The sequence below is a fragment of the Lepidothrix coronata genome, unplaced genomic scaffold (genome assembly GCF_001604755.1).
Source record: "Lepidothrix coronata isolate B3197 unplaced genomic scaffold, Lepidothrix_coronata-1.0 Scaffold85, whole genome shotgun sequence".
Classification (NCBI taxonomy): Eukaryota; Metazoa; Chordata; class Aves; order Passeriformes; family Pipridae; genus Lepidothrix; species Lepidothrix coronata.
The window spans coordinates 3,029,426-3,056,374 of record NW_016690265.1 but is presented as its reverse complement, the minus strand read 5'-3'; the positions used below and the strand labels follow the sequence as shown (position 1 = coordinate 3,056,374).

Genomic DNA, 26,949 nt, shown 5'->3' with positions numbered 1-26,949 from the left:
CAAGGTACTGGGTTATACATTTGGGTTTTGTGGGTTAAGACCAATTGTTTGTTTGTATGATTGTACTTACTGTATTATTTTAATAAATTGTTATTCTGACTTATAATCTCTCCTTTGAGTTGAGTTCATTTCCCCTGCTGGTTAACTCTTAAATCAGCACATACCCCCATGCTATTCCTGCTGCTTGTTTCTGATTTGTGTAGCAGCAGTGGCATCCCAAATCTGAGAGGATAAACCACACTGCTGGCTGGATCAAAGCTTTCAAAACAGCACTAAAGGGGAAAAAAAGTAGATTTTTTTAAGACTTGTTGGAGCAATGAGATCAACTGGTTTGCACCCAGTCAGCTAAAGTTGTGCTTGGCATCTCTGACAGGAGTACCTCAAACCAATGCAGCAGCTAAAGACTTCATATAAGAATAAGTCAAAGACTTACTCTTCTCTCCCTTGGCTTTTTCTTTAAATCACTAGGGATATTTGAAAAAATTCTTCACCAAAAGGGTTGGCAAGCATTGGAAGAGGCTGCCTAGGACAGTGCTTGAGTCCCCATCGGTGGAAGTATTTTAAAGACATGTAGATGTCATGTTTAGGGACATGGTTTAGTTGTGGACTTGGTGGTGCTGGGTGAATGGTTGGACTCAATCATCTTAAGAGGTTTTTTTCAACCTGAACAATTCTATGATTCTATCTTTGATATATCTAGAAAAGCTTCAACTATCTCTTTATGTTACACTACTCATGACTGATATATATTCATGTCGGGTTCTGGAGCAAAAAGGTATTTTATATTATCCTATCACTACCTGCAAGTGCACCTCCAGAGCAGCTTCTGTGTTATCTGTAACACAGGGCTTCCATGCACTGACAAGTCAGTTTTGAACTTAAAGTCAGATTCTATGAGGGAGCACAAGAGAAAACTCATTTGACTACAAGATTCAGACAAGTGTGCTGTTCACTACTTACCACAACGGAATCACTGTGAGTTAGATCAACGACCACAGGATCTGAAGATTCACATGTGAGATCTACTACTTCTTCACCAGCTGAAAAACAGAATGTTAGAATCAAGATCAGAGATTGCAGAGGAGTAAAATTGCCTGCCACTGTACAACAGGCCAAGGTTCAACCACGTTCTGTCCATTTTATCTATAAGAATGTGTCCAACATTTCACTCAAGTTTTGACCTCAGCAGTCCACACAGAGCATTACCTGCCCTGTCTTCTGCAAGCTGCAATGCAAGGGGAACAGCAGCTGAGCTCCTCACACAGTTCTCTTGGATAATACAGCTTGTGGGAGGCACACAGCAACAGATAATTCATCTGACACAGCAGAATGTTCATCACACAGAAAAAAAATAATAACTTTAAAGCACCGTGCTGCACATGTTCCCTTCAAATGGGACACAACTAATGACAGAGCTTTTCTTATCTTTTTCAAACCTAGGAGTTCCCAAACTTAGTTTGCCACTCTCTGTAGTGGCAGCTGCAGTGACTCCCAGCTCGCCAGAGTAGACTTCCAGATGTTTGAGCAGCTTTTGAGAACCTTTCCTATGCAACTCATCCATCACTAGTGGTAAATGTATCGTAGCTCAGTACTAAATCAAACCAGTTGTCAGCAGGCTTGTTATTTCAAGATGCCATACTAGGTGCTTCCATACTAGGTTTCCCTTCCTGTACAGTAAAGGGCCTAGGAACAAACATTTTCTAGGCTAAAACACACATTCAGTTGAACACCAAGCCTCCAGAAGCAGTTTCTGTTCTTACCAAGTTCAAAAGAAAGCTTACCGCTTTCTTCCAGTTCAATTGGCTCTGCTTCTGACGCCATTTCTGCAGTAGAAGCCGTGAGCCTGTTTCTTTTCCGACCTTGCCTAGAATTAACTGCTCCTCCACGGCGCTTTCGTTGAGTCTAAGAGAGAACAAAGACTTAGCATTTTCTGTGTGAGCAATATTAATGTGGGCCTCGATTTTGCAACACCAACGAAAGCACACAAGGATACAGACAACAGTCCTGGAATGATTGGGGCATTCACTGAATGGCGGTATGAGTTATTCCTACCTGAATGCATGGCATCAATGAAAAGACATCACCCCAGATCTCTTACCAGTTGCCTCACCAAGAAAAAGCCTATCATGATGGTTTGGAAATGAGAAGACTAGTTCACAATTTATCAGGTTTTTGCTCACATTGTAAGCATTTCTGAACTTATTGCTAAAACCTAGAGGGATTCAGAATCTTCATTACCACTGAACATAAAGTTACATGAAGATTTAATATACTTATGTTCCTGTGTATTAGCTACAAACTCTTAAAATAATTGTCAGAAGTACCATGGAAAACATATTTCAAGAATCAGGATTGCATTGAGTAGTGAAATACTTACTGTGCTCATAGTGTTTCTTGATCTAAAACCACCAACCAAGAGGTACACACGACAAAAAAGTAATGGCAAGGAAGCTAAAACTATAAGTTCCTTGGATTCCTTTAAGTAGATCACTGACAAAAAGTCCAGATTTTTCAGGGTCAGAGAACGATGTTCTTCCAAACCTATCAAAGAGAAGAGAGATTACCTATCTGCAATGCTTGTTCTCTTCAATACTCCTACTCCAAGACTCCCATTTCTGAGTCACCAGCTTCAGGGGGGGAGGGAAGTCCCAGAGTTCAGTATTTGAGCCTCAGACACCTGCAGCTGAGCCTGAAGCCTCAGTCATTGCTACCCATTAACTAAACACCAGAATAAGTGAATTTGACAGCAAACTAGAAGAATACTAAGGAATCCCAATGACATTGAACTGAAAAGCAACTGATTGACTCTCGAGGCAATGTCCGTGGGCAGCAATCACTGGGAATTGTGTCATAAGCAGCCATCTTCAGAGAACCAAAAACTCCAGATGAGCAGTTCTCTTCTCCAACCCACCTTCAGATTCCAGCAGCTGGGAGCCAAAGAGCTTGAGAGGAATCTAAAGCAAGTGGAGCAGAGAAATTTCAGTTTCAAAATACTTGCTGATGTGCAGGAGAACATGCGCTGCCCGTAGCTGCTCTGGTGCCTGCAGGTGTGTGTGCCCAGCTACCTGCCAAGGGGGAGAGGTGAAAAGCATAAAGGCAGCTCTGAGTAACTGCCAGGGTACTGAAGGTTCCATCTCAGAGCTCGGCTGTGGTACAGTTACCACAGATCCAACACACAATGAGGAGCTGTGGGAGGGCGTGAGGGGAGACAGTGGAGGGGCTAGGAAAAAACCTATTATGTTAAACAAGAATTGCTGAATTGTCTTCCTGAGCTGACTTTGATTTTCACTGCAAAGACCAGCACACATGCTGTTAGCCTACTCACAGATGAGGAAACACTGAGACCATGCAGTGGGATATGGGATGGAACAGCACCAGTAGTCAATCCTAACCTTGAATTAAAGGAAATCTGACTGATGTTTTTCATCTTCAACTTACTCTCTCTATTTCATAAATCACTTTCTTAAGAGACCCCTTAACACTGAACTGTAATATTTTAAAACAAAACTTGAGAAAATGCTTGAGAAAAATGCTTACACTAAATTTGTTATTTATTACTAAGCCCAGAGATACATTTATGTATAGTTTTAAGCAACACATCACTCAGCAATTTTCTCACATTTTTTCATTTTAAAACTGGCACAAAAGCCACAATTAAAGTCAACATGTCTTCCCCCTCTCCCCCCCAGCTGAATCATTTACTACATGCCAGACTTAATGCTCAGTGAGTCCACAGGCAGATTCTGGTCACAGTAGATCTCATTTTCAGAACTGTTATGTGTAACATCCCCTCCTACTACGAACCTATTCAGTAACCAATTCCTTTTAGGAATCTAAACTGACATGTACAGTTTTTCTGTCTCACCTGAAGACTAAGGCTCAGAGAAAGCTGGGAACTGACTTTGTCTCTTGTTCCCCCAATGCAGGACTCACCCACACATTCCTTTCCACAACATTCTGTGTCCAGGTAGTGTGAGCTCTCTCTGAACACTTCACACTGTTCTTAAGGTCTAGATTTCATTTCACTTGTTAAGAAAGAAAGCTTTTCTGCCAACCTTACCAACATCCTTGGGAAGAGCCTATTTGACTCACTTTACTGAGTTTCTGGGATAGAGGACAAGAACTTTTAAAACAAGACCATGCCTAATGATGCACTCATACAAAAAACCCCAAACCCAAAGGAACAGCAGGACTGTTCTGTGAGCACATTTCCTTTGTGCTATAGGAGTTCCTAGTTCCACACAATTATTATTCATGGGTTTGGAAGTTTTAGGAGACAAAGGGAAGAAGGAGGTGAAGGAGAAGGAAACAGCACAGGGGATGAGGGATGGGGACATGGGAGAGAATCATCCCTAAGCCTGGCACATGTGCTGTTTCAAACTAATTTCTGAAAGACAAGCCACCATCTTCATCAACCAGGTACAAATGAAATGAAAAATAACTTGGGCAAAGTAGTTTTCTGCGCACAGCAAAAGAAACAATAGACAGCAACACATGAGGTACATTAGGAAGTTAGGACATTAGATTCTTTTAAAAGTTTTATTTCATCAAGAAAGTCAAGGATGTTTTCCTTGATTCTCCTCAGATATGGAATTGGAAAAATACTTGGGATCTTAAAAAGCTGGGAAATGTTAGTTGGTACACACACCTGAGGATTACAAAAAAATTAACTTTATATAAGCTTATTTTTAATTACAGGTTCTTAGAACTGTTTTAAAACAGAACCTTTTGGAGCAACCTGATACACTGACAAAACTGCACTGATAAAAAAGAAGCTCATTGTATTCACCAGACAGCACAAGTTTGGATATAAAATACCCAGAAGGTTTTCCAAGACCTGGTGCTGTTAGGATTTAACACTAAATACAACCCAGTGCAATGGTTTGTTGACAAAGTATCTTTAGAAAGGGTTAAAAACATGGGAGGAACACTTAGGATGACTCCAAACAAAAAACGTTGCACAGATTCTCTTTGGCCACAAGTGGCTTAAATGCCAAAGAAGAGCTAAAACAGAAGAAAAAATGAAGCCAACCAACAAACAAACTTATATTTTCAAAGTTATAGTGAAAAGAAAACCAAAGTAATACACAATAGAAGACCTGTTGTGCTAAGACCACCCTACTCACTTTAAATATCCACTTACTTCTTTAACAAGATATCAAGGAACAGATTATTTACAGGATTACTACGAAATGTATCAGAGGATCTAGTATCAGACCTCAATGGCAACAGCAGACAGTCACTTTTTGACTTAAATGACAGAGAGCATGATTGCTATTTAGATGGTTTAATTTTCAGAATCTTCCAACAGTAGGCTTTCTTTGTAATTAATGCAGAGAGTACATATGAGGCACAAACGTTCTACCTGCAATGGCTCAAACCTTAACTTCTTCAGGAGCTGCTTTGAAGAAGAAAGTTGAGCATTATACCCATAGGGAAGCTCATCACTGTAAAACCACCTCAAAATAAAGCACCATAGGCAGGCTCATCAGTATCAACACGACCCCTCAGGAGAGTCATGTTTACAAAGCAAATCAGACTACTGGAATTTATTAAGACTGCGGAAGTAGCTTCATGATCCAGCAACATTTCTGTTTTGCATGAACAAACCTCTTCTGTGGAACTACAGATTTCCACATGTTCTTGGCTTACTTGGGAAACTTCATTGAACATTAACTACCTGAACTGTAAGAATGCATACTGAAAATAAAGCAAAGTTTGCCTCCTTAAATACACCACAGACCGAGTCTAGCAATGCACAGGAAATACACCACAGGTCAAGTCTAGTAATGCACAGGAACAGAGGTAAACACACTGCACATTAAGAGATACACTCATCAGTAAGAATTCCTCACAATTTTCAAAACATCAGGACCACTCAATTTAATAAACAATCTGCTACACAGGACTGGAGAGGATGAGTTAAATGATAAGGCCCATACACTCCTCTTCCAGCAGCCACCATGGAACCACCCAGCAGCAAGACTCCCAAGAGTGGCTGATACAAAGAGTTTATGCATCAACCTCCTTCCTCTCAGCCCCTACACATCCAATGACTCACAGCTTCAGCTGGACTTTTTTTTTCTTTTGTATGTGAAAACTTAGTAGATCAACTTAGGAAGCCAATAAATACTTTTAACTTTTACATACTTTTTATTGCACCACTGCAGGATGATAACAGTACCAGAAAAAGCCACTCCCCTTCCCCTTACAGGCAGAGCTCTGCACATGCAGTTATTGTTCCTATCATTTAGCTCTCCCAAGGGCTTAAGCAGTGTTGACCTCACAACAAACAGCATTTTAAAGACTATATCCACTAACCTTTCTCTGTACAGGTAGATACTTGAGAAAAATAAAGGTCAAGCCATTTAAAATAAGAATATTTACACCAGGAGTGGTAACTACCCCTATTCCTCATTTAAGTCTCCTGTTACATTTTTTCCTCCACAAGAAAATTAACACTTTCACTGAGTTCAAGTTGACCTAATTAAACATGTTTGAATTACCATTCAAAAATAACTGATTTTCTAGACAACATAAACTGAAAACTTTTTTGCACCACTCTGAAAACAAAGTCTTGGTCTCCCATGTCCTTAGCATGAATTGAGGCAAATTGTCTTAAGCAAGAAACAGACATTTTCCCTATGTCTGACTAACACAAACAAGACTTTAGTTCATAATCATCCTAAACACAACAAATACACTGAAGTACCTACTTGAAGGAAGCAATTATGTCAATCCAAACGCTGGAAATGTGGAAGGCACAGCCGACAAAACCAGAATACACTAAATATGTCAAAAGGTGTTATCCCATGCCTTTAAGACTTTGCTTCTTATTTCTACCCAAAATGTCTCTTTGTACTACTAACAACAGAAAACACAGTATCAAAGATGCAGCTGCATAACAGGATTTCCGTGGCCAGAAGATGCACATGCCACTCACAAAGCGCTAGTCTTAATTTTTATGTTTTTTATCACAGAGAACACTAATCCGATATTTTACTCTTACAAAGCTTCATATTCCTGTACTTCCAGTACCTGTAAAGAGGTTCCCCTTTTCTCAGATGCCCTACAGCAACTTCAGTTGGAAACAGAAGTTGAATCTATTATGTGTTACCCAAATTAGGTCAAACACTCCCACACTACAAAAGCCTGGTGAGAGGCACTATAAACAGAGTAACAGGAGAGATAACCAGCCAACCAGAGATACACCAGTCTGCCTACTCCAAGCAGCCAGTTACATCTACAGACAAGTATGGCATGTTCACGATCAGCCTAAGAAAAACAAAACATTAAAACACCCACAGAACAGAACACACCAAACCTTTCCATCGGTCAGATGTCCTATTTCAGAAACAGCAACCAAAGATGGACAATGGCCAGAAGAAAAGCTCCTCATTGCTCTTACCTGCACAAGTTTTTCTGAGAGGACACAGCTTACTTTCAACAGTCCCAAAAATCAGATACAAAGAAAGGAAAACAAAAACAGTTGAGTCTTTCCACATTCTGTAATCGAAGTGCAGAGGGGGAGCGCTGAGGCAGAAGAGGAACATTCCCCTCCCCTCCTCCTGTCAAACCATACCGGGGGGGAGAGCGCCAACTTCACTCAGCTACATCCACTCAGCTACAGCCCCTGCGGTTCCTCCGCGGGAGAGGAGACCCACCTTCCCAGGAACACAGGGCAGAGCCGGTGGGAGCCCCGCCGTGCCCGCACCTCGGCCCTGCCGGGCAGGGCAGGGCAGGGCAGGGCAGGAGCGGTGGGGCTGCCCCGCGCTCCCCGGGCAGCGCCGCTCACGGCCCCGGAGCCCCCCGAGCCCGGGGGGGAGTGGACCTGCCAGGCGGCTCCCGGGCAGGGCCGCGCCCGGGGCAGGGGCTCGGGCACCGTCCCCAGGCCGGAGCGGCGCCGGCCCAGCCCCGCGTACCGGTAGGAGCGGCCGCATCGCCCCCGTTCCCCCCGCTGCGGCCAGGAACGCCTGCTTCCCCTTCCCCTTCCTCTTCCTCTTCCTCTTCCCCTTCCTCTTTCCCTTTCCCTTCTCCCTTTTCCCTCTCCCTTTTCCCTCCCCCTTTTCCCTCCCCCTTTCCGCTCCCGTTCCCCTGCTCACCTGCCGCCCGGGCTCTCTGGCGAGTGGGACGGGTCCGATACCACCACCGTCCCCCGGCCGAGCCCCCAGCCCGCCGCGCTCACCTCAGCGCCGGCCGGCAGCGCGCACGGCAGCGCCCGCCCCCTCCCGCCCGCCATTGGCGGAACTGTGGCCCCGCACCCTGCCGAGTGGTCGGCGCGCACGTCAATCAGGGAGGGTTAACCGGCGGCCCCGCCTCTCCTCCGGCCGCAGGGCGTGCTGGGAGCTGTAGTTCCGCACGGGCGTGCGGCCTGTGCGGGGCTGTCGGGGCCCGCTGTCCCTTGTCGCTGTCCCTCGAAAGCTCTCCTCAGTCCCCGTGTTAGTTCGGCCCTGACCGCGCTTTTGCTGTGTTCTGTGGTGCTGTTGTACCTGGAGGTAGGGTGTGTGTGATCTCTGGGGTGCCCCTCATCCCCCTTCCCCTCCCCCCCCCCAGTCTTCTGTAAACGTTTCACAGTCACAGAATCAATGAGGTTGGAAAAGACCTCTGAGATCATCGAGTCCAGCCTGTGACCGAGCACCACCTTGTCAATGAGACCATGGCACTGAGTGCCTCGTCCAGTCTGTCCTTAAACACCTCCAGGCATAGTGCCTCCACCATCTTGGGCAGCCCATTCCAATGTCTAATCACCCCTTCTGTGAAGAAATTATTTTTTGTCAGAGTGTTTCCAACACACTGAGCAAAATTTATCAGAGCCATCAACGTGGGAGATCGTTACCTGTTGCCCATGGCATAATTACTCCAGATCCAGTGTGTAACTCATTATAAACAATGGCAGAGGTGTTTCAACTCACCTCACCATCAAAAAGGGGTTTTTCCAGCTGATTTACCTTAATGCAAGGACCATCTGTCCCTCCCTGGTTTCTTACTGCCCTGTGCCCAGCAATTGGACTGTTTGTAGCTTTCCCTGGTGACTTCTCTTCTTCCCTGGGCGAAAAGTGCTGGAGGTCTGTACTGGGTATTATTTTTGCTTGCCATTCCAACATAACTGTCTTTGGTTTCATTTAAACAAGAAAACGTCTGTCTCTCTGAGAGAAAACATCATGTTCTCTAGGGCAGGTTGCATTACCTGGCCTGGCAGTCATGTTACTGGGGCTGATGTGGAAGAGGGAGCCAAATGCCACCCAGCAGTGACCATGCTACCTGAGCGGTGAGCACCCTGTGCCTGGTGCTTATCACAGGGCAAAACCCCCTGGTCTTCCTCAGGTCATCTGGGCTTTGTTACACCTCCTTACACCATAGTGGCATGTGAAGGCTTCTGTGGTCTGACCATTTACACTGGAATGAGAGATTTCTGGAATGTGCAGCTTTTGGCACTAGAAATGTTGCTTAATGAGTCTGTCACTATGATCAGACAGGTGAAACCTCTGTCGTTTGTTGGGGTTTTTTTGATAGATGATTTCAGAGTCAGCCTTGTTCACTTAGGCTCATCTTCTTGGCTGCAAATAGTGTAACAAATGTGTAAATGAATGAATCATGAATTATTCATCCACTTGTGTTTCCATGAAGCAAGGGTAGAGGCATTGCTTGCTCAATTATCTGTGAGTGGAAGAACCAGGTGCTGGCTGGTCCCTGCCACAGACACCAGGCAGCAGTCTGAGTATAGCTGTGTGGCTCCAAAGCTCACCTGGCTCCAAGGGCATTACAGCTGCTTTTGTAATACAACACTAACAAGTCCCACCAGGCCTTTGATGGCTCTGCACTGGGTCACCTCAGGTTTTGGTGTACCCCACACACTGCTAGAACAGGAATACTAGAGAAGGTGCTCTAGAAGGCAGGGCCAGAGTGGTTCTGAATAGGATCTGCTGTGTCCAGCATCAAGTTATACGCTTTTGTCAGGAGGAGGGTGGTATTTTTTATGTTCTTCTGTGTATTCTGTTGCAAGAACTGCCTTTGCTGAAAAAATCAATAGCCTACATTGATATAAAACTGATGTATAGATATAAAAATAGGAATGTATTGTTATTTTCTTCAAAATACATTCTTTTATATTCCTCAAAACATTGAATCTGAAGATGACTTTATGCACCAGATCCTAAAGTAGCAATAGGGCTATTTGTGACTTCTGAAGGTAAAAATTCCACAGCTGGATTATTGAGATTCCTTTATTCCTCAGTCCTTTCATTTGAGAGCAGGGAAAATATGGAGAAGGAAATAGTTATGAATCAGCTTGATTGCAATTCAGTAAAAGTTTTGAAAACTTGGTCCAAAATCACAGGGGAAGAAGCCTGCAGTATGATGGGGGTTTGAAATTTCCACATGACTTCCCTATCTGCTTAATGTTGCTTTTTCCTTGCATTTTTAAATTCTCTTGAAAATGTTTAAGAAGAACTATTCGGCTATGCAACATCCTAGACTGTGACTGTCAGCTGTTAATTGCTGGCTTCTGGAAAATCAAGGTGTTAGAGTCACCACTTAGCTTTGTTGCTCTGGAATACAGTGCAAAAGAATGCTGAACAACCACAAGGGAAGACAAACTCCCTGCCACCAAGGGTTTGTCATTTAAAGATATTACAATCCCTTACTTGACATGATGTCATAGTTCCCTTTTCTCTGTAGTTCTGTTTCTATGATTCCTTCTTTTCACTCAGCTGTGTTCCTTAACTCTTGTTATGGAGCATGAGCCCTACTTGCATTGCTTCTGTGGACCACTATAGCATTTACTTCGAGTGAAAAATACAACACATTTTATCAACTTGAGGGTTGTGGAAATGATCTTCACAGCTAGATGGCAACAAAAGAATTCCATTAGACTTCCTGCAATAAAAAGTGAGAAATGCAATGTTGTGAGAGCATTAGAAGCAGCTGCCTGACTCTAATGTCAGTGACAGTCTCCGTCAATTTAAATATTTGCAATAGCCATAATTAAACACTTAGTAACTGGCATTGAGTTAAAATGGAAATACATTACATAGCCTTACTGCTGTGTAGATTTTAATTCCGATTTATATCCTCCTTGGCTTTGTGCCTGGATAAGTCTTGTGATTTAAAGGCTGTTTTACACAGTATAGCAATTGTCATAGAGGGCAAATTATCTTCTAAGTGAGTAACAGAATTTTGACTTTTTCTGGAAGCAGCTCCCTAAAGAGACCAAACAATGTTATGTTCTCCTTCCACTGTTTAAATACTGAAGAGATTTACATCTGCAAATAGAGAGATGGTCTGCCTGGGTCACTGAATCTAGACACTGGCTCCTGGAGGCTATCACATCACCTAAACCTTCTAAACAGATTTTCCCTCATCCTCTAAAACCAGTGTTGAAACTGGTGATCCTCTTACACGCAGTTACTGTCATGTAAGAAGACGTGTTAGAACCTTGGGCTGACTATGCCTTCTGAAAAGATGCATTTGTAAACAAATGTTCCTTGGGTTTTGCCCTCATTTTTATCCTTTTGGAAGATGAGTGTAGCAAACCATGGCATACTATACAATACCAGAAACACAGGTCTCAACATTCTTACCCAGATATTTGCCATTCTGCTGTAGGATCTCTGATGATATGGTTTCGGTTTCTTAAAGCTTTTGATTATACCAGAAAAAAATCATTATATTGTAATTATTCATTATATCATTATAAAATAATATAAAATAATAAAATTATAAAGAAACACACCCATTTTTATTCTATTGTGCTTGTAAGACCCACATTTTTCTAATCACACTGTCAAGGTGAAATAAAGAATAAAACTCAACCTTGTAGTACATAGGTACATTGGGAGATTTCCAGCAGGCCTGAATTGGTTCCAAGTGTATTTTACTGTATATCAGAGCGCAATATATAGGTTGTGGTTCCAATTCTTGCAGCCACACAGGCAGCCCTTTTCTGAGCTGCTTCTCTGGCCATGAAGCCATGTTGAAGGAGTTTGAACTGTCTTTCCCGAATCTCTTCCAGTTCTCTCCAATGGTTCCCTTGCGAAGAATCCTGCAGGAAAGACACACAGATGAGCAGACTGCGGGTGATACAGTGGTCTCCTCTTCAGAGGATACACTGAATTTCTATTTGATCCTGCTGGCTGACAACCCGGGTTGTTTTCTAACATGACTGGGAAACTTGTCAACATCAAAGTAGGTGTGTGACGAACAGAAAGGTAACGTGAGCGGCTTGCCCAGTTTAAGATGACTTAAACACAGCTGCAACACTCCACAAAACCATGGGAATGATGAACTGTAATATACCTCGGGTGAGAGAGGGGGTAATCCCAGTTTGGGATGAGGTGTGTGTGATGGGAAGCTGGGAAAGACGAGAGTTAGAGAGAGGGCAAGATGCTGTCTCGATGGGATAATAAGAGTGGGAAGGCAGGTGTAGTATGGATGAGCCCTGCTCCGTGGTGGCAGAATGTGTGACAAGAAGGTGAGGTCAAGGCCGTGGCTGGAGAAACTGTGCCTGTGCGGGAAGCAGGGTGTTGCTATTGCCAGTCATGCATGGCACCATCTGCCTCTGCCCCCCTTGCCAGTGCTGGCAGTTGAGCAAAGGTCTGTGAACAGCAGGTCTATTGCAGAACCTTTCTCCTTATGTAATAACCAGACCTTGCTTGGCATGATGCTGGTTTTCTGGGGGATAATCTTTAAGAGTCCTGCTTGCTTTTTACGCTCCATTTTTTTTTCTACAATCTTCCTCTGCAGGTTTAAAATGCGTTCATCTTTCATGGGCCTTTCACCAGACTGGGACTTTCTTTTCTTTTCTTCTTGCCTGCAAAATCAAAAAGAAGCAATGAGAAGGCAAAATAATATCATTCCACAGAATAAATCCATCTGAGCATATATTACCTTGATAATAAGGAATTTGCTCTTGCTTATGGGAACCAGCTAGACTCAAAACAGATGTAAATCATATAACTTGCATGTGGTATTTGCAACTTGCCTCTCGTTGTTTACACCATAGCATTACTAAACCATATAGAATAATTTTTTCCCACAGGATGCCATGATGACAATATCTGAAGTACTTCAAGCTTGACATGATATTCTTCAGAAAAAAACGTGCAGAACCTGAGATAATACTGCAGCACTTTGCTTGTGAAAGCTATGGAGTTTTCCTTATATGGTCATTAGTATTCATCCTGATCACTGTATTCCTTGGCAAATGAAAGATATTCTTTTCTGTGTAATCCCAATGCCCAGACACAGAATCTCTGGGATGGTGATGTATTAATTAAGGTTAGTTGCTCTAGGTGAGCATAAATTGATAGCAGCATGTGCAGCATAAAAGTAAGGCATAAGAGAGAGGTTTTTGAACAGTCTTCCTTTTTTCCTCCCCTTCTATTGTAGCCACTTTTCTGTCCTCTGGAATTTACATTTGATCTGGTTTTGCTTACTTTCACACAACTGGCACAATTTAGTCACAACTTCTTCATGCAGGTTGCACCATGTTACGTAGTGACTCACTTAACACCCAACTTTCTCATTTATTCAACATTGCACTGGAATTTGGCTTAGTATGATCAAATTGCAGAGCTAATATTATATCATGATCAGCTGTGATTCTCTGGCCAAATTGAGAGCTAAAGGAAGTGTCAGATCTTCCAAAGAATGCACATAATTATATAACTTATAATCAGGTTAGATCTGATGCAGCTGGCGGGGATAGTTTATAAAAGATCTTTTTATATAGTGCAGTGGTGCAACATTACAATTGCTTTTATTGGAAACCAGATAAAGACTCCAAATGACCCAGAGCAGAGGGCACTGGGGCATTGTCCAGCTGATTCTGTAACTGTCATTCTGCCAGTGGCAGGACTAGTTTCAAAGACAAGATGCCTCTTGGAAATAAATGTTTTACAACTGAACTCTACCCTTATATCTTGGGTCTTACATCACGTGTTTTCAGGATAAGACACACTCTCTTCAAGAAGCTGGCAGATGGGGAAGAAGGAAAAAGTTCCTTCTGAGGCTAAATCCACCAATTTGCCTTAAAAAAGTGTCTGTATCAAGACTCCAGGGATCCAAACACTTCTTTCATCTTGGGAGAGATGGCTTTTGCCTGCCTTGTTAGCATCATCTTTGCTAACAGGAAACTCTCCATGACAGCAGATTTTCTTCAGAGCAGCCATTCCAGACTAGAGGGCCCAAAATCCTCAGGGAGTGGATGAAGGGGAGATATGACCTCTGTTACATTCTAAAATGTGACTGAACTCTAAATCAGGGACACAGTTTAGCTTGGCTTCTCATTTCCAGTTGCTTTCCTGAGACACTTCCCAAACCTCTCTGCTTCTTGTGTCATACTGTCTGGTTAGGATAACATTTCCTTATCCTCCTTAATACTGTGATATACTCTGCTACACTGAGATTAATTTTTAACACTATTCTGTAAATCTGAAAATTACGTACTATCACTTAATCTAGTTGAGAACATGGTTTATTTCTACTTGCACTGTATCAAGGCATTGCATTCCAAAGGATATAGGAGAACAATACAGTAAGGTATTATGTAAATACTTGATGATTAAATCTTGTCAGTGGGAATAAACAACAAAACCTTTCCTTACGTGCAAATCCAGATTCTTGTAAATACAATAAAAGGAAATACAGCAAGAGGTTTAACATCATGAAGCAGCAGCAGCTGCTTCTGTATTAACATTGTAAATAGTTCCTTATCCCCAGAGTAATATGTGGTCCTCTTCTACAGGAAGTCATGTGCCAGTCATCTACACTATTCCAAAAAGCTGCCAATCCCATAGATTTTCAGATGCCACACCATATCATAATGGAAACTCCAAGAGGGGAAGGAATGAAAAATGAAATTTTAAAATTCTGGTTTTCTGTGATGGTCAGTTGAGAACTTTCACGACTCAAGATAGAAAAACCTCTTATGATCTCTGTCACCTCATATCACGTATTTCCGAAGGAAATATGGTAACAGCCAGTCAGAAAGGGCTAGTACATAGTTAGAAAAGTCCTATCCAGATTCAATATAAAATTACGTGATAATTTATGAAAAATCTTCTGTGTTTAAAAAATGGAGAATTTGAGGATTTGCACAGATGATTCCTCCTAGAAACTACATTTTGCTCTTCATTTACATTTTCAAACTCCACCTTTGCATCAAAAGTATAAAGAGATAGATGTATGACAGCTCTTAACTGACTCAATACTTGTAGGAGATAGAGTAAAAATGATGAGTTTACCACTCTAGGGACCAGAATATCAACCTAAGCAGCTGGGACTGTATTTGTAACCTCACCTTGCAAAATGGAGTCTTGTGCAATAAACACATTTTGTTAAAAAAACCCAAACCAGGATTTCCTTATAGTGCAATAAACATTTTTTTTGTTTCCTCATACTTTCAGTCTCCCTGTACTTCCCTCCTTGCCTTTTTCTGTCCTGCATCATATAATTCTTAGTTACTGCAGTAAGTAAAGTGAATGTATCTAATTGTTAACAGTTCACTTTTAAGGCAGTCATTATTTTGAAATTTAAGAACTCTACACTATTAGACTGATTACTATTTTGTATTAATGTGAGGGATTTAAGCACTCAAAATCTGACTCCTTTCCAAAATAATCAACTTATTAAGCACCTAATTTTAGGTGGGGAAGTGATTTTTTATTCATAACAATGTTTTCCTCATTTGAAATAAAGATTATGAGGGTGTAAAATCAAAGTTCATTCACTGAATCACAGGATGGCTGAGGTTGGAAAGCACCTCTGGGGGTCATCTTGTCCAACCTGCTCAAGCAGAGCCACCTCGAGCTGGTTGCACAGGAATGTGTCCAGATGGCTTTTGAATGTCTCCAAGGATGGAGACTCCACAACCTCTCTGTACAACTTGTGCCAGTGCTTGGTCACCCTCACAGTAAAAAGTGTTTCCTGATGTTCCTCTTGTCCTTTCAATGGTCACCACTGAGAAGAGCCTGGCTTTGCTTTTTTAAAAGTCTCTCTTCACATCTTATATTTCTGATCCATCATTGCTGATAAATCTCCTCCTTCTGTTTGAATGCTAGTGAAGAACTCATTACCAGCGTAGGAAATGAGAAACTAAATCTTACTTCCTTACTGCAAACATACACAGGACTCTTTTATGAAGTATTTCTTAAATTTGTGAAATCAATGAAATCACGAATATTGTGAAGTACCAAACCAAAGTCCCTTATGTTGTTAATTATTCAGCTTTTTTTCATTATTCTAGGCTATATTTTTGAAGATCTGAAGGAACAACCACATACAGCCATAGCATAGCACTATTTTTTTCCCCCTCCATGTGCTGTTTGCCCCTTCCCTCAGTTCTGTGCTGTACCTCAGGGTTGTGCTGCCAGAGTGCCTTATGAGTTTTGAAGGATGGGCCTCCGTTCTCCAGTCCTCATCCAGAAAGCTTTTGAACCCCTAAGTCAGACCTGGACACTCCAGGGAACACCTGCTTTAGGAAGTTTGTTCTACTTGGATAGGACCATCACAGCCGTTCATCCATAACCCTCCCTTCTGCTTGTCCTCTTTCTCTTTCTCAGTAAATTAGCATGTTTTCAAACACACTTAAATCTGCTGGTGCTCAAGTTTGAAATCTGAGAACTCAAATGTTCATCCACTTCATATGGCAGTGCTGATTTTCAAACTGTGTGAAATTCTAGCAATTAAAGGGATGTCCTGCATATGAACTGCATTCATTGTTAAGTTTCTGCAAGCACTCACAAAGCCACTGCTGTGATGGGTGTCACGGCTTGCAGTCTGTTAAAGGCCAATGTCTCAGTAATTTGTCATGTTCCATTTCCTGTTTTGTTAATATAACTCACTATAGGCCTGCTCAATGTGCTTCTTTTGTGTTGATGTATGTCTGTTTGTTAATGACATTGAAAGGAACCTGTTTGATAGGGACCTGATTAAACTCCAGCGGACATTAAAGCACTTTTTTTAGCAAAGTTTAGCTGCCATACTTTAGCTGATTAGCAGTAGCCTTCAGAATAATGCAATTTAAGACATAAACACCTAGTTTCATTTTGATGCATAGGGCTAACTTATGAGGACCATTGGTAAGGTTTGCTATTCTATCCCTATAATGAATTAACTCTGTAAACATAAAAATTTGCTTTTTACATCTCCTGTGCAGCGTACCAAGAAAACAACCCAAACAATTAATCTCTCACACTGATTTGATAGATATTTCAGAATTCAAGATCTGCAAATAAGGTTTAATACACTAAGTCTGTATTTTCTATAGAGAGAAATAAAAACTGCTTCAGTGTCTAACATTTGTAAATGCTATGGCCAGCGTGCCATATTTCTGTAATAACACCAGAGATTTGGATTCTAGATAAAAAGGCATGAAATACACTCCTAAAGAACAACATTTTTTATATACTTTTTATAGGAGAGTCTTCCAAGTTTCATACATAGATTGCCTGGGAGCCATGAAAGGAAAATGTCTTACAACATCTATAATGAAACGTTATATTTTCTTTACTTGGAGAGCAAACAGAGCACATTAAAATTACTGTATTATTTATCATAAGTCTGACCAGAAGCTTGCAAATTTAGTGTTTAACTTCATTTGGATTCTACTATCTTTGGCATGCTGCTCTGTTCTAAAAAACATTTCAAATGACAGGACAAAAAAGTGAATCAAAGTTAGCTTCTCATTCAAACATAGCTTATTTCAGGATCAGAACAGCTTTAGGTCTGAATTAAGCCAAAGAGTTTAAAGTTTAAAGGAACCCAGTGCTATACAAAATTCACAGACTGCACATCTAGCAGGACAGATGATTCTTTAAGCAGTTACTAGTGAAACAGGTTTCACGTAGTACACAAATTCCTAATGTCCAGTTTGTGTCTCTACTGGAAAGCAGTGGCTTGAGTTGCTCCCACAGGGTTTCACAATATTGAATGCTTAGCAATGAGGGTGTATTTCCAGCTCCAACTCCATTTCAAGTTCTTAAGTCTTAAAATCTTGTCTTGATATATGTCATAGAAAAGAGGGTCACTGTTCTGTGCAGTCAATCCACTGCAGCCCCAGTTATTGATTCATTAAATTCATTAAACTATCTTCTTAAGTACTAACATACTAAAACCCAAGTCTTTGGAGATTAACTATCAGCAAAAAAAACAAATTAGAGCTAAGACTAGTGTAAACTAGTTAAAGGAATACATCAGTACTGCCTTCTGTAATTGAGATTTAGAACTGGATGATTAATCAATAACATGAACTGAACTCTAAGAAGCCACCTTTGGCCATAAACATGAATCTAAGACATTTCTAAAGACGTATATTTGTAGCCTGATAAAATATGTCTTCAGAATGTCAGCCTGAAATCAGTTTGCAAAATACATATAGCAAGATAAGGACTAACCTCTCAAAGCCACAAAAGGGAAAAGGTGAAAGACAACTTGCAAGAAAACAGTGGCAAATATTCCAGATGCAGTAAAAATGGTGTAAGATGTGTGCCACATTTGATTCTTTTACACAGGCTCAGCTTTATTTGTAAATAGCTTTAACTTAGATTTTAAACCCTTTGTGGAAGGGACCTGTCTTCTGCATATGTGAGGCATCTATGTTAGTTATGGATCCTTGATGACAACGAATAATAAATATAATAATTAATAATAAATATGAATAATAAATGCAGAATTTTATCAGAGAGCCTGTAAGCAAAGAATTTCCTCTTTGATCTACTGCCATATTTAATTTATAACTTATTATTGCTATCAGAAAATATTCTTCCTAAAGTATTTTTAACTTCTAGAATAAGGCCTGCCTTTTCACATTACAGATGATATTCAAGGAAGAAAGCTACAGCATTAATATTGGTTTAGATGAAAACAAGAAACCACTTTAAGTGGCAAGCTAGAATGATTCTAATAACATCAAATTAGTTCTGATTAGCTGAAAAGGAACAGAAGAAAGGCAAAACTTCTTTCTAAATATATATTATTGGCTCTGAATCCTGGGGCAATACTGTCAACACTAGCCTATGGAGTGTCTTCAACCATAAATGATGAAAAAGATTTGTTAAATCTGATGCAAATTATTTTCAAGAATAAAAAGGAAATCCTGTCCCCAGTGTAATCCTCGACAAAAGTCACACTGATTTACAAAAGGGCAGTATTTTGCTCTCTACTTGTTCTTCTCCTCAAGGGGCTGGCAAAATATTAACAAAGTCGCAATGTCTTAAATGTCACATGCTGTTTTATACTGACTTTAAAGCAGCTGCTCGTCCAAGTTCTGCTCTGAATTGGGAAATCTGGTCCAGTTTTTCTAGAATAAGTTGTTCCTTAGCTTGTTTTTCATGAATTATCTGGTCTCTCTTCTCTTCCTCTGCTGCCTTCTGTGCTTCTTTGAGTAGAGCGAGGCGTTCACGTAGTTCCACTATTGACATTTCACAAAATAAACCATGGCCACCAGTCTATAGAACACGAAATATACGTTTAAATAACACTGTAAATACCAAGGGGAGAGTAAATGAGTAAAGCCAGAACATTTTGATTGTGTTCCAATGCATGCTGAATTTCTGACGTCCAGAAATATAGGGATGGCCCTAAAGTTACTGGTATTTAAAAGCTGTTTTTAAAATGTAGAGCTTATCTCTCGTATGTGTGATCATAAAATATTTAAAGAAAAAGCATTGAAAGATACAGAAGATTAATCATAAATACATTTGCTCTCCAAAAAAAATTCTACTTGACTTTTAGTTTTAATTACACTTTCAAAGTTTATAAATGTGCAAAACTACTTTTCTTTTTTAATGTATAAAACCAGAACAGACTTTAAACTAAAAAATAGGTACCACCACAGGTAAATGAAATGATAAATGGTCATTTATAATTTATCATTGGTGGTGAATGGAAATAAATCCAATTGGTGGCTGGTCACGAGTGGTGTTCCTCGGGGCTCAGTATTGGGGCTGGTCCTGTTTAACATCTTTATTGATGATCTGGACAAGGTGATCAAGTGCATCCTCAGTCAGTTTGCAGATAGAATCACAGTATCATAGAATCAGCTGGGTTGGAAGGGACCCCTGAGATCAAGTCCAACCCTTGATCCACTACCTCTGTGGTTACTAGACCATGGCACTAAGTGCCACATCCAGTCTCATCTTAAAAACCTCCAGGGATGGAGAATCCACCACTTCCCTGGGCAGCCCATTCCAATGCTTGATTACCCTTTCTGTAAAGAATTTCTTCCTAATATCTAACCTAAACATCCCCTGGCACAGCTTAAGACCATGCCCTCTTGTCTTGCTGATAGTTGCCTGGGAGAAGAGACCAACCCCCACCTGGCTACAACCTCCTTTCAGGGAGTTGTAGAGAGTGATGAGGTCTCCCCTGAGCCTCCTCCTCTCCAGGCTGAACAACCCCAGCTCCCTCAGCCTCTCCTCATAGGACTTGTGCTCGAGTCCCTTCACCAGCCTTGTTACTCTTCTCTGACCTGCTCCAGCACCTCAATGTCCTTCCTGACACCAAGTGGGGTGGGAGTGTTGATCTGCTGGGGGGCAGGAAGGTTCTGCAGAGGAATCTAGACCAGCTGGATCAGTGGTCTGAGGTTCAACAAGGCAAAGCCTTGGGTCCTGGACTTCGGTCACAACAACCCCCTGCAGTGCTGCAGGCTGGGGGCAGAGTGGCTGGAAAGCTGCCTGGAGGAAAAGGACCTGGGGTCCAACAGTGGGTGAACATGAGCCAGTGTGTGTGTCCAGGTGGCCAAGAAGGCCAATGGCATCCTGGCCTGTATCAGGAATAGTGTGGCCAGCGGGACCAGGGCAGCGATTGTCCCCCTGTGCTGGGCACTGGTGAGGCCACACCTCGAGTACTGTGTCCAATTCTGGGCCTCTCATTTCAAAGAGGACATTGAGGTGCTGGAGTGAGTCCAGAGAAGGGCAGCAGAGCTGGGGAAGGGTCTGGAGCACAAGTCTGATGAAGAGCGACTGAGAGAGCTGGCGGGGCTCAGCCTGGAGAAAAGGAGGCTCAGGGGGGACCTTATTGTCATCTACAACTTCCTGACAAGAGGTTATAGTGAGGTGAGGGTTGGCTTCTTCTGCCATGTCTCAAGTGAAAGGATGAGAAGAAATGGCTTTGTGTCAGAGGAGGTTCAGATTAGATATCAGAAAAACTTTTTTCACTGAAAGAGTGGTTAGGCATTGGAATAAGTTGCCCAGGGAGGTGGTGGAGTCACTGCCTCTGAAAGTGTTCAAGAGACCTCTGGATGTGGCACTTGGGGATATGGTTTAGGGCTGATAATGATGGTGCTGGGGTGGTGGTTGTACTGGATTATCTTGAAAGTCTCTTCCAACCTTCATGATTCTGTGATTCTGTGATCTCCTTCTCAGATTTCACTTCAGAGTGAATTTGCAAATAGCAAGTGCCCTAATACTTTGCCTCCATGACCATCAAGTTGTATCCACAGGAAGTGAAAGGGAAACATTTCGCAACAGGGCTTATATGTAAGTGGTAATGTTTGAGCATGACAAGCAGAAGCCAAAAATGTCAAGGAAAGAGATTTTCCTACAGGTAGAAGCTGAATATTTTGAATGTCTGCATTTCAAAAATACTCAGTGAAGTTGGTGAAATGGTTCCTAAAATAAGAAAAGTTCTATACTCCTGCAGTAGATACTGCTGGTGTTCAAGCAACTTAAGTGCCATCAAGGGAAGAACTGGTACTTTAAAAATTATGAGAAGGAGTGAGAATTTTATGAACAAATACTTAATTTCACCAAGCCAAAAAAAACACCTTTAGTAGAAAGAAAGAAAAACAGGGCAAGCTATCACCAAAAGTGTGCTAATTCACTAGAGTGCTATTGTAATAGTTGGTATAAGGGAACTGTGGAGTTGTGATATAGAATCATAGAGTGATTTAAGTTGGAACTTCTATGAGCAACCTGTGCCAGTGGTTCACCATATTCTTTTTAAAAAATTTGTTCCTTATGCCCAGTGTAAGGCTTACAGTTTCAAACAATTTCCTCCTGTCCTGTCACTACAGGCCTTGGTAAAACATCTTTCTTTGAAGTGCTTTTATACACTGCAAGGCTGCAGTGTGGTCTCCCCAGAGCCTTCTCTCCTTCAGGCTGAACAACCCCAACTCTCCAGCCCTTCTCCACAGCAGAGGTACTCCAGCTCTCTGATCATTTTTGCATTCTTCCTCTGGATCCACTCTAACAGGTCCACATCGTTCTTATAGTGAGGACTGCAGAGATGGACACAGAACTCGGGGTGGAGTCTCACAAGAGTGGAGAGAGGGGCAGAATCCCCTCCCTCGACCTGCTGCTCTCACTGCTTTGGATGCAGCCCAGGATATGATTGGCTTTCTGGGCTGCAAGTGCACATTGACAGCTCATACTGAATTTTTCACCTACCAATGCCCCCAAGACCTTCTTCACAGGGCTATCTCAAGCAATTCATCCCCCAGCCCGTTTGATACAGGCAAACAGGGGTTGCCCTGACCCACGTGCAGCACCTTGTTGCACTTGGCCTTGTTGGCCTGCATGAGGTTCACATAGGCCTGCTCCTCCAGCCTTTCAATATCTCTCTCTTCAACTGTATCAACTGCACCACCCAACTTGGTGTCATCTGAAAACTTGCTGAGGGTGCACTTAATCCCACTATCTATGTCATTAGGGAAGATACTAAATAGCATTGATCCCAGTATGGACCCTTGAGGGACACCACTCCTTCCTGGTTTTCAATAAACCATTGACTGTAACTCTGGATGTGGCCAACCAGCCAATTCCTTATCCATCTAACATATCCATATCATTCAAGTCCATTCCATTGTACTTTCGATTTGACCTACTGTGTGGCCACTCTATTTTCAACAACCTTACATTTTGGTAACTTCACTTGATTTTTGAATGAATTTTTCATATATGACTTGAAACCTGCTGTGTTTTTCTGCTTTGTCTTTTGAGATGAACTAGAGGGGAAAATGTCTTTAAAGCCATATTCTGTACTTGGAAACAAACAGTATTTCAGTGGAAGCTCTACGTGAGGAGTCAACAGCCACTGTAAGATGCAATGACATGAACTAGGTTCAAAAATAAGAAAGTACTGACATTCCAGTCACTATCATTTTCCTGAATGAGACCCTGCACCATTTTACAGTTGTGATAGAAAAAGTAATGACATTTCCACATCTGACTATATCAAACCATTATGTCTTTGCAGCCAACACTTTGTGACTGAGTCATCAGGGTAACAAATGTGCAGTGAGACCATACTAAAGGATCTGTTTAGGGTTGACAGAGTGTACAAATCTACCTTTTGGCATTTACCATATCTGTGGTGTACAATAATTCTTCGTACTCCTCACTTTTCGAAAAAAGAGAATTGCCTTTTTTGGCTGGAAAAGAAGTGGAGAAGCCATAGAGGCAACTAAGGAGAGTAACGGAGGATGGGACGTCTGGGGAGCTGATTTCGTTCTTGTTCACTTCTTTCACATTTGACATTAAATGCATTCTAAAATTTGGTAAATGAGATGAGGGATTTATTTGGTAGTTGCAAAGACAGGTAGCTTTGGAATCGATTAGTGGCTCAGTTCTATTCAGAGGAGCAGGAGATAAAACCAAAGCATCACCACAGCCCCATGGAAGGAAGACCTGTTCCTTCTGTATGATTTCTGCAGACTAGCCATGGATGTTTTTTGTGTTCTTCATTTGAGTACTCATGAAAGAAAGGAAAAAACCACCAAAACAAAAGGATTCTGTGATTTAAAATTGCTAGTGTCATTTAACATTATTCTATGTTATTCTTCTTTCAGTGTAGATAAGAAAAATGGAAAAGTATTTTCAGCTAATCTAGTTCTGATTTAGTGGTAAGTTAACAGATTTCTGGATGTTGCCTAAGTCTGGGCATTACAAAGCCCAATCAGGCATATCAGTTGTTGTGCATCAACAGAAGTTTGAGATACAGTTCCTGTAGACTTAAACACACTCACACAAGTCATTTGCACAGTACATACGTAACAGCTCAGAAGGTTTTGGGTTCTCTTGATCATCTCTTTCACATACCTGAATGCTGACAGTTTTAAAAGCAAAGGAAATTTATTTTGCTAATTACCATGGCTATCACCACTGCAATATGAACAGCTATACCTCAGTCCAACGTTTGCGTTCATTCAGTTTTTACCCAGGACTGACAAATCTTTGAATCTGTTAATATGGATAGAACATCTTGTAATCACTTGCTAGTTTCTTTTTGGAAGATATCGGGAAACCCAGATTCTATTGGCAAAATTCAAAGAATGTTCAAAGGAACTAAGTTTTCACTTACCATCAGAATATTGCTCTTGATAAAATATTTTGGTTTATAACTTTGGGAAAGTTCCATTTCAAATCTAACCTTTGTGTTACGGGGTCACTTTGTACTTAATGCACCCAGACTGTGATATATCTGCATGCAATACACGATTCCTCTTAATGTGTGAAACATATACAGAACACATTTATGTAAAAACAGTAGTTCTGCTTTCTGAGTTTACCTCTGTTAAGTCAACAAACTTGTGTCTGATGCCAGGTATAGACTCAAGAGCTCGTATTTGTTGAATTAGTTCATATCTTTTCTTAGCCTTCTCCTCCTCTTCTTTTAAAGCTTGCCGAAGAAGTTCTCCACTTTCTTCAGAAACTTGTTGAGCTGAAAGATAAGAATTAATCTCTGTTAGCTAGATCTTCCTATTTTAACAAGTATTCCATCTGGAGGAAAATTCATATGCATTTGTGAATAATGATAATAATACTGATCTGAAGGTACTTGAGGGAACAGTCTGGCATTGGTGGGAGGAATCATTAGAGAAACAAATGAGTACTTCCCACCTCCACTATCTATCCTTCTATTCAGTTCATAAATGTACTGTATACATACACAGGCACTTTGAATTACTGCTTTGTAGTTTCTGTTCTCATCTGTGCATACTATTTCATTATTTAATCAAAGGATATTATACAATAGAAAATATTCACAGTTTTTCAGGCTATGTATATCCTAGAAATCACTGAATTGCAAAGGCTGGTGGGCTCTGCTAGTCCATTTTGGAGTGGCTAACACTCTCTTCTGCTTCAACCCTTACGGATATAAGTATGGAGATACAAAAGCAGAGAAAATTCTCCTCACCAAGATATGCCCAACTAGAGGCAGTCTGTTCATACAGTAGATGTTAAACATGACATTGCATTGAAATATGTACAACCATGTCAGTGAAACAGCCTGGGCTTTATTAGCTAATGCATTAACTGAAGAATTTTCTTTAAGGATAATGGAGGATGAGTAACATTATTTCCCTTCATCACAACCACTGGTCTATCTTGGAGGTGTTACATCCTTCTCCCTTGTGATACTGTCCTTCTAGAAGATGGCTTTTCTTTAAATAGCTAGTCTTCTTCTCTGGATGGCCTTCTCTGGAGAAGACAATAATCTTGAGCCATGATTCTTTCACAGCAGTTGCCAGGCAAAAATGATATCAATCACAAGAATCTGAGCTTCATGACTTGACAAAAAGTAGAGTCAATCACGTGTTACTTTTAGATGGAAGGAAAATTGGTTGCAGAACATTAGTGCTTTATTTCTCCCATTTAAACAAAGACTAAGTCCCATGATCAGTAGCTTAGAATTTCTGATCTATCCAGCTTATTCCCAGAATTCATATTCATACATTCATGGGAATGTACAGCCTGGATCTTTCCCTCAGTTTTACTTTCCCCTCTGTAAAAATTGTAATTGGCCCACTAAAAGAAAGATGAAGTAATTTGGGGACATTTAGCACCATCTCTCATTTTTCTGGCAATATATAAATACCTATCTGCTGTTTGTATTCCTGGAGCTTTGTTTTTACTTGCTTTACATTCTTGTGTCCTTCCATGACCTGCTCCGCCAGCTCTTTCATTTCTTTCTGTTCCTGTAGACGTTTCTCTGCATGCTGGTGCATCAGCTCTGCTTTCTAAATTGCAAACAAAGAGGTGAACACAACTCCTGATGGCTGGTGACCCGAGTGCCTCAAATCATTGAAATGGGGCAAGGACAATTGGATTCAAACTATTACATCATCCACAAAAGTAGCAAAGGACATTGGCTGGGGATAAGAAAGAGACATTTAAGTTCCCTTCTTTGTTTTATTTACTCACAACTGCCCTCCATGACATTTGTGCTGCTATTTTCCATGATTCCCTCCTACATGTTTCTAAAAGCAGACAAAAAGAGCGATTTCTAGATCTGGTTGTGAGATAGCCAGAGGTGTGGTAATCTAATATATAGCTGTTTATGTGCCAACATAACAGGATCTTCTTGGGCCTAAGCCATAGCTCTGTAACACAGCCCACTTGTGGCTACCATGTTCCTTTCTTTATCAGAGGAAAGGAACAAGAAGCAGGAAAATGGATTTTCCCAGATTAGATTCCTTCCTGTTCTTTCTGTTTTAGATGTAATACCAGAGTTTTAAAGGGAGGAGGAAGGTCAGCAACAACAGCTGTTGGTGCCCAGTGTGTCTGGAGATCTGCATGTGGATGAAATACCCTGCTGGCATCTGTTGACAGGCAAATATTACCTGGAATTGGTCAGCTTAGAGCAAGTCTTATTTGCACATCCCCAAATCTATTCATATTGAGGCATTTCTGTTAACAAATAAAACACATATGCTCTGAAATTACGCTGAACATAACAATTGCAATAATTTTGGAATGAGTGTGAGTGATCACACTATGATCAGTTGTACATGGTAGGGTTCACTGTAAATCCTTGCTACAGTCTGTCTAAACAAACATGAAGACTCAATGCCAAAAAAAGATTGAAAGATTTTACAGGACAGAAAAGGAGTTCATTAAGCAAGTTTCCCTTTTGCAGCAGGGTCTTTATCAAAATTTTGTACATTTGCTGTCCCATCTTACATTGCTGAGACACTGAAGAGAGACATCTGTGAGAGATGGTCAAGAAACA

The 26,949-nt window shown here is 41.2% G+C and overlaps 2 protein-coding genes and 1 long non-coding RNA gene across 7 annotated transcripts in view; 1 reads left to right on the top strand and 2 right to left on the bottom strand.

The window, feature by feature from the left end:
- Positions 1-8,205, bottom strand: part of RNF4 (ring finger protein 4) — a 15,938-nt gene extending 7,733 nt beyond the window's left edge. The window contains exons 1-4 of one of the 2 annotated variants that reach the window (XM_017820741.1): positions 8,103-8,205; positions 2,378-2,541; positions 1,782-1,902; positions 961-1,040 (exon numbers count right to left, since the gene is read on the bottom strand). In XM_017820741.1, the coding sequence (XP_017676230.1) occupies positions 961-1,040; positions 1,782-1,902; positions 2,378-2,386 (210 nt within the window). In that variant the 5' untranslated portion in view covers positions 2,387-2,541; positions 8,103-8,205. Of the gene's footprint in view, positions 1-960; positions 1,041-1,781; positions 1,903-2,377; positions 2,542-7,408; positions 7,603-8,102 lie in introns of those variants that run through there. The other variant, XM_017820740.1, reaches the window with a different exon arrangement.
- Positions 8,206-8,374: 169 nt separating this feature from the next.
- Positions 8,375-13,288, top strand: LOC108500149. Its single transcript, XR_001875769.1, has 3 exons — positions 8,375-8,495; positions 12,011-12,187; positions 12,742-13,288. It is a non-coding gene; the product is annotated as an uncharacterized LOC108500149 (long non-coding RNA).
- The window catches only part of CFAP99 (cilia and flagella associated protein 99), a 55,133-nt gene continuing 39,898 nt past the window's right edge, over positions 11,715-26,949 (bottom strand). For 3 of the 4 annotated variants that reach the window (XM_017820736.1, XM_017820734.1, XM_017820735.1), the window contains exons 13-17: positions 25,816-25,957; positions 24,506-24,657; positions 19,240-19,445; positions 12,646-12,808; positions 11,716-12,040 (exon numbers count right to left, since the gene is read on the bottom strand). In XM_017820736.1, coding sequence (XP_017676225.1) covers positions 11,873-12,040; positions 12,646-12,808; positions 19,240-19,445; positions 24,506-24,657; positions 25,816-25,957 — 831 coding nt within the window. In that variant the 3' untranslated portion in view covers positions 11,716-11,872. Of the gene's footprint in view, positions 12,041-12,645; positions 12,809-19,239; positions 19,446-24,505; positions 24,658-25,815; positions 25,958-26,949 lie in introns of all 4 variants that reach the window. The other variant, XM_017820737.1, reaches the window with a different exon arrangement.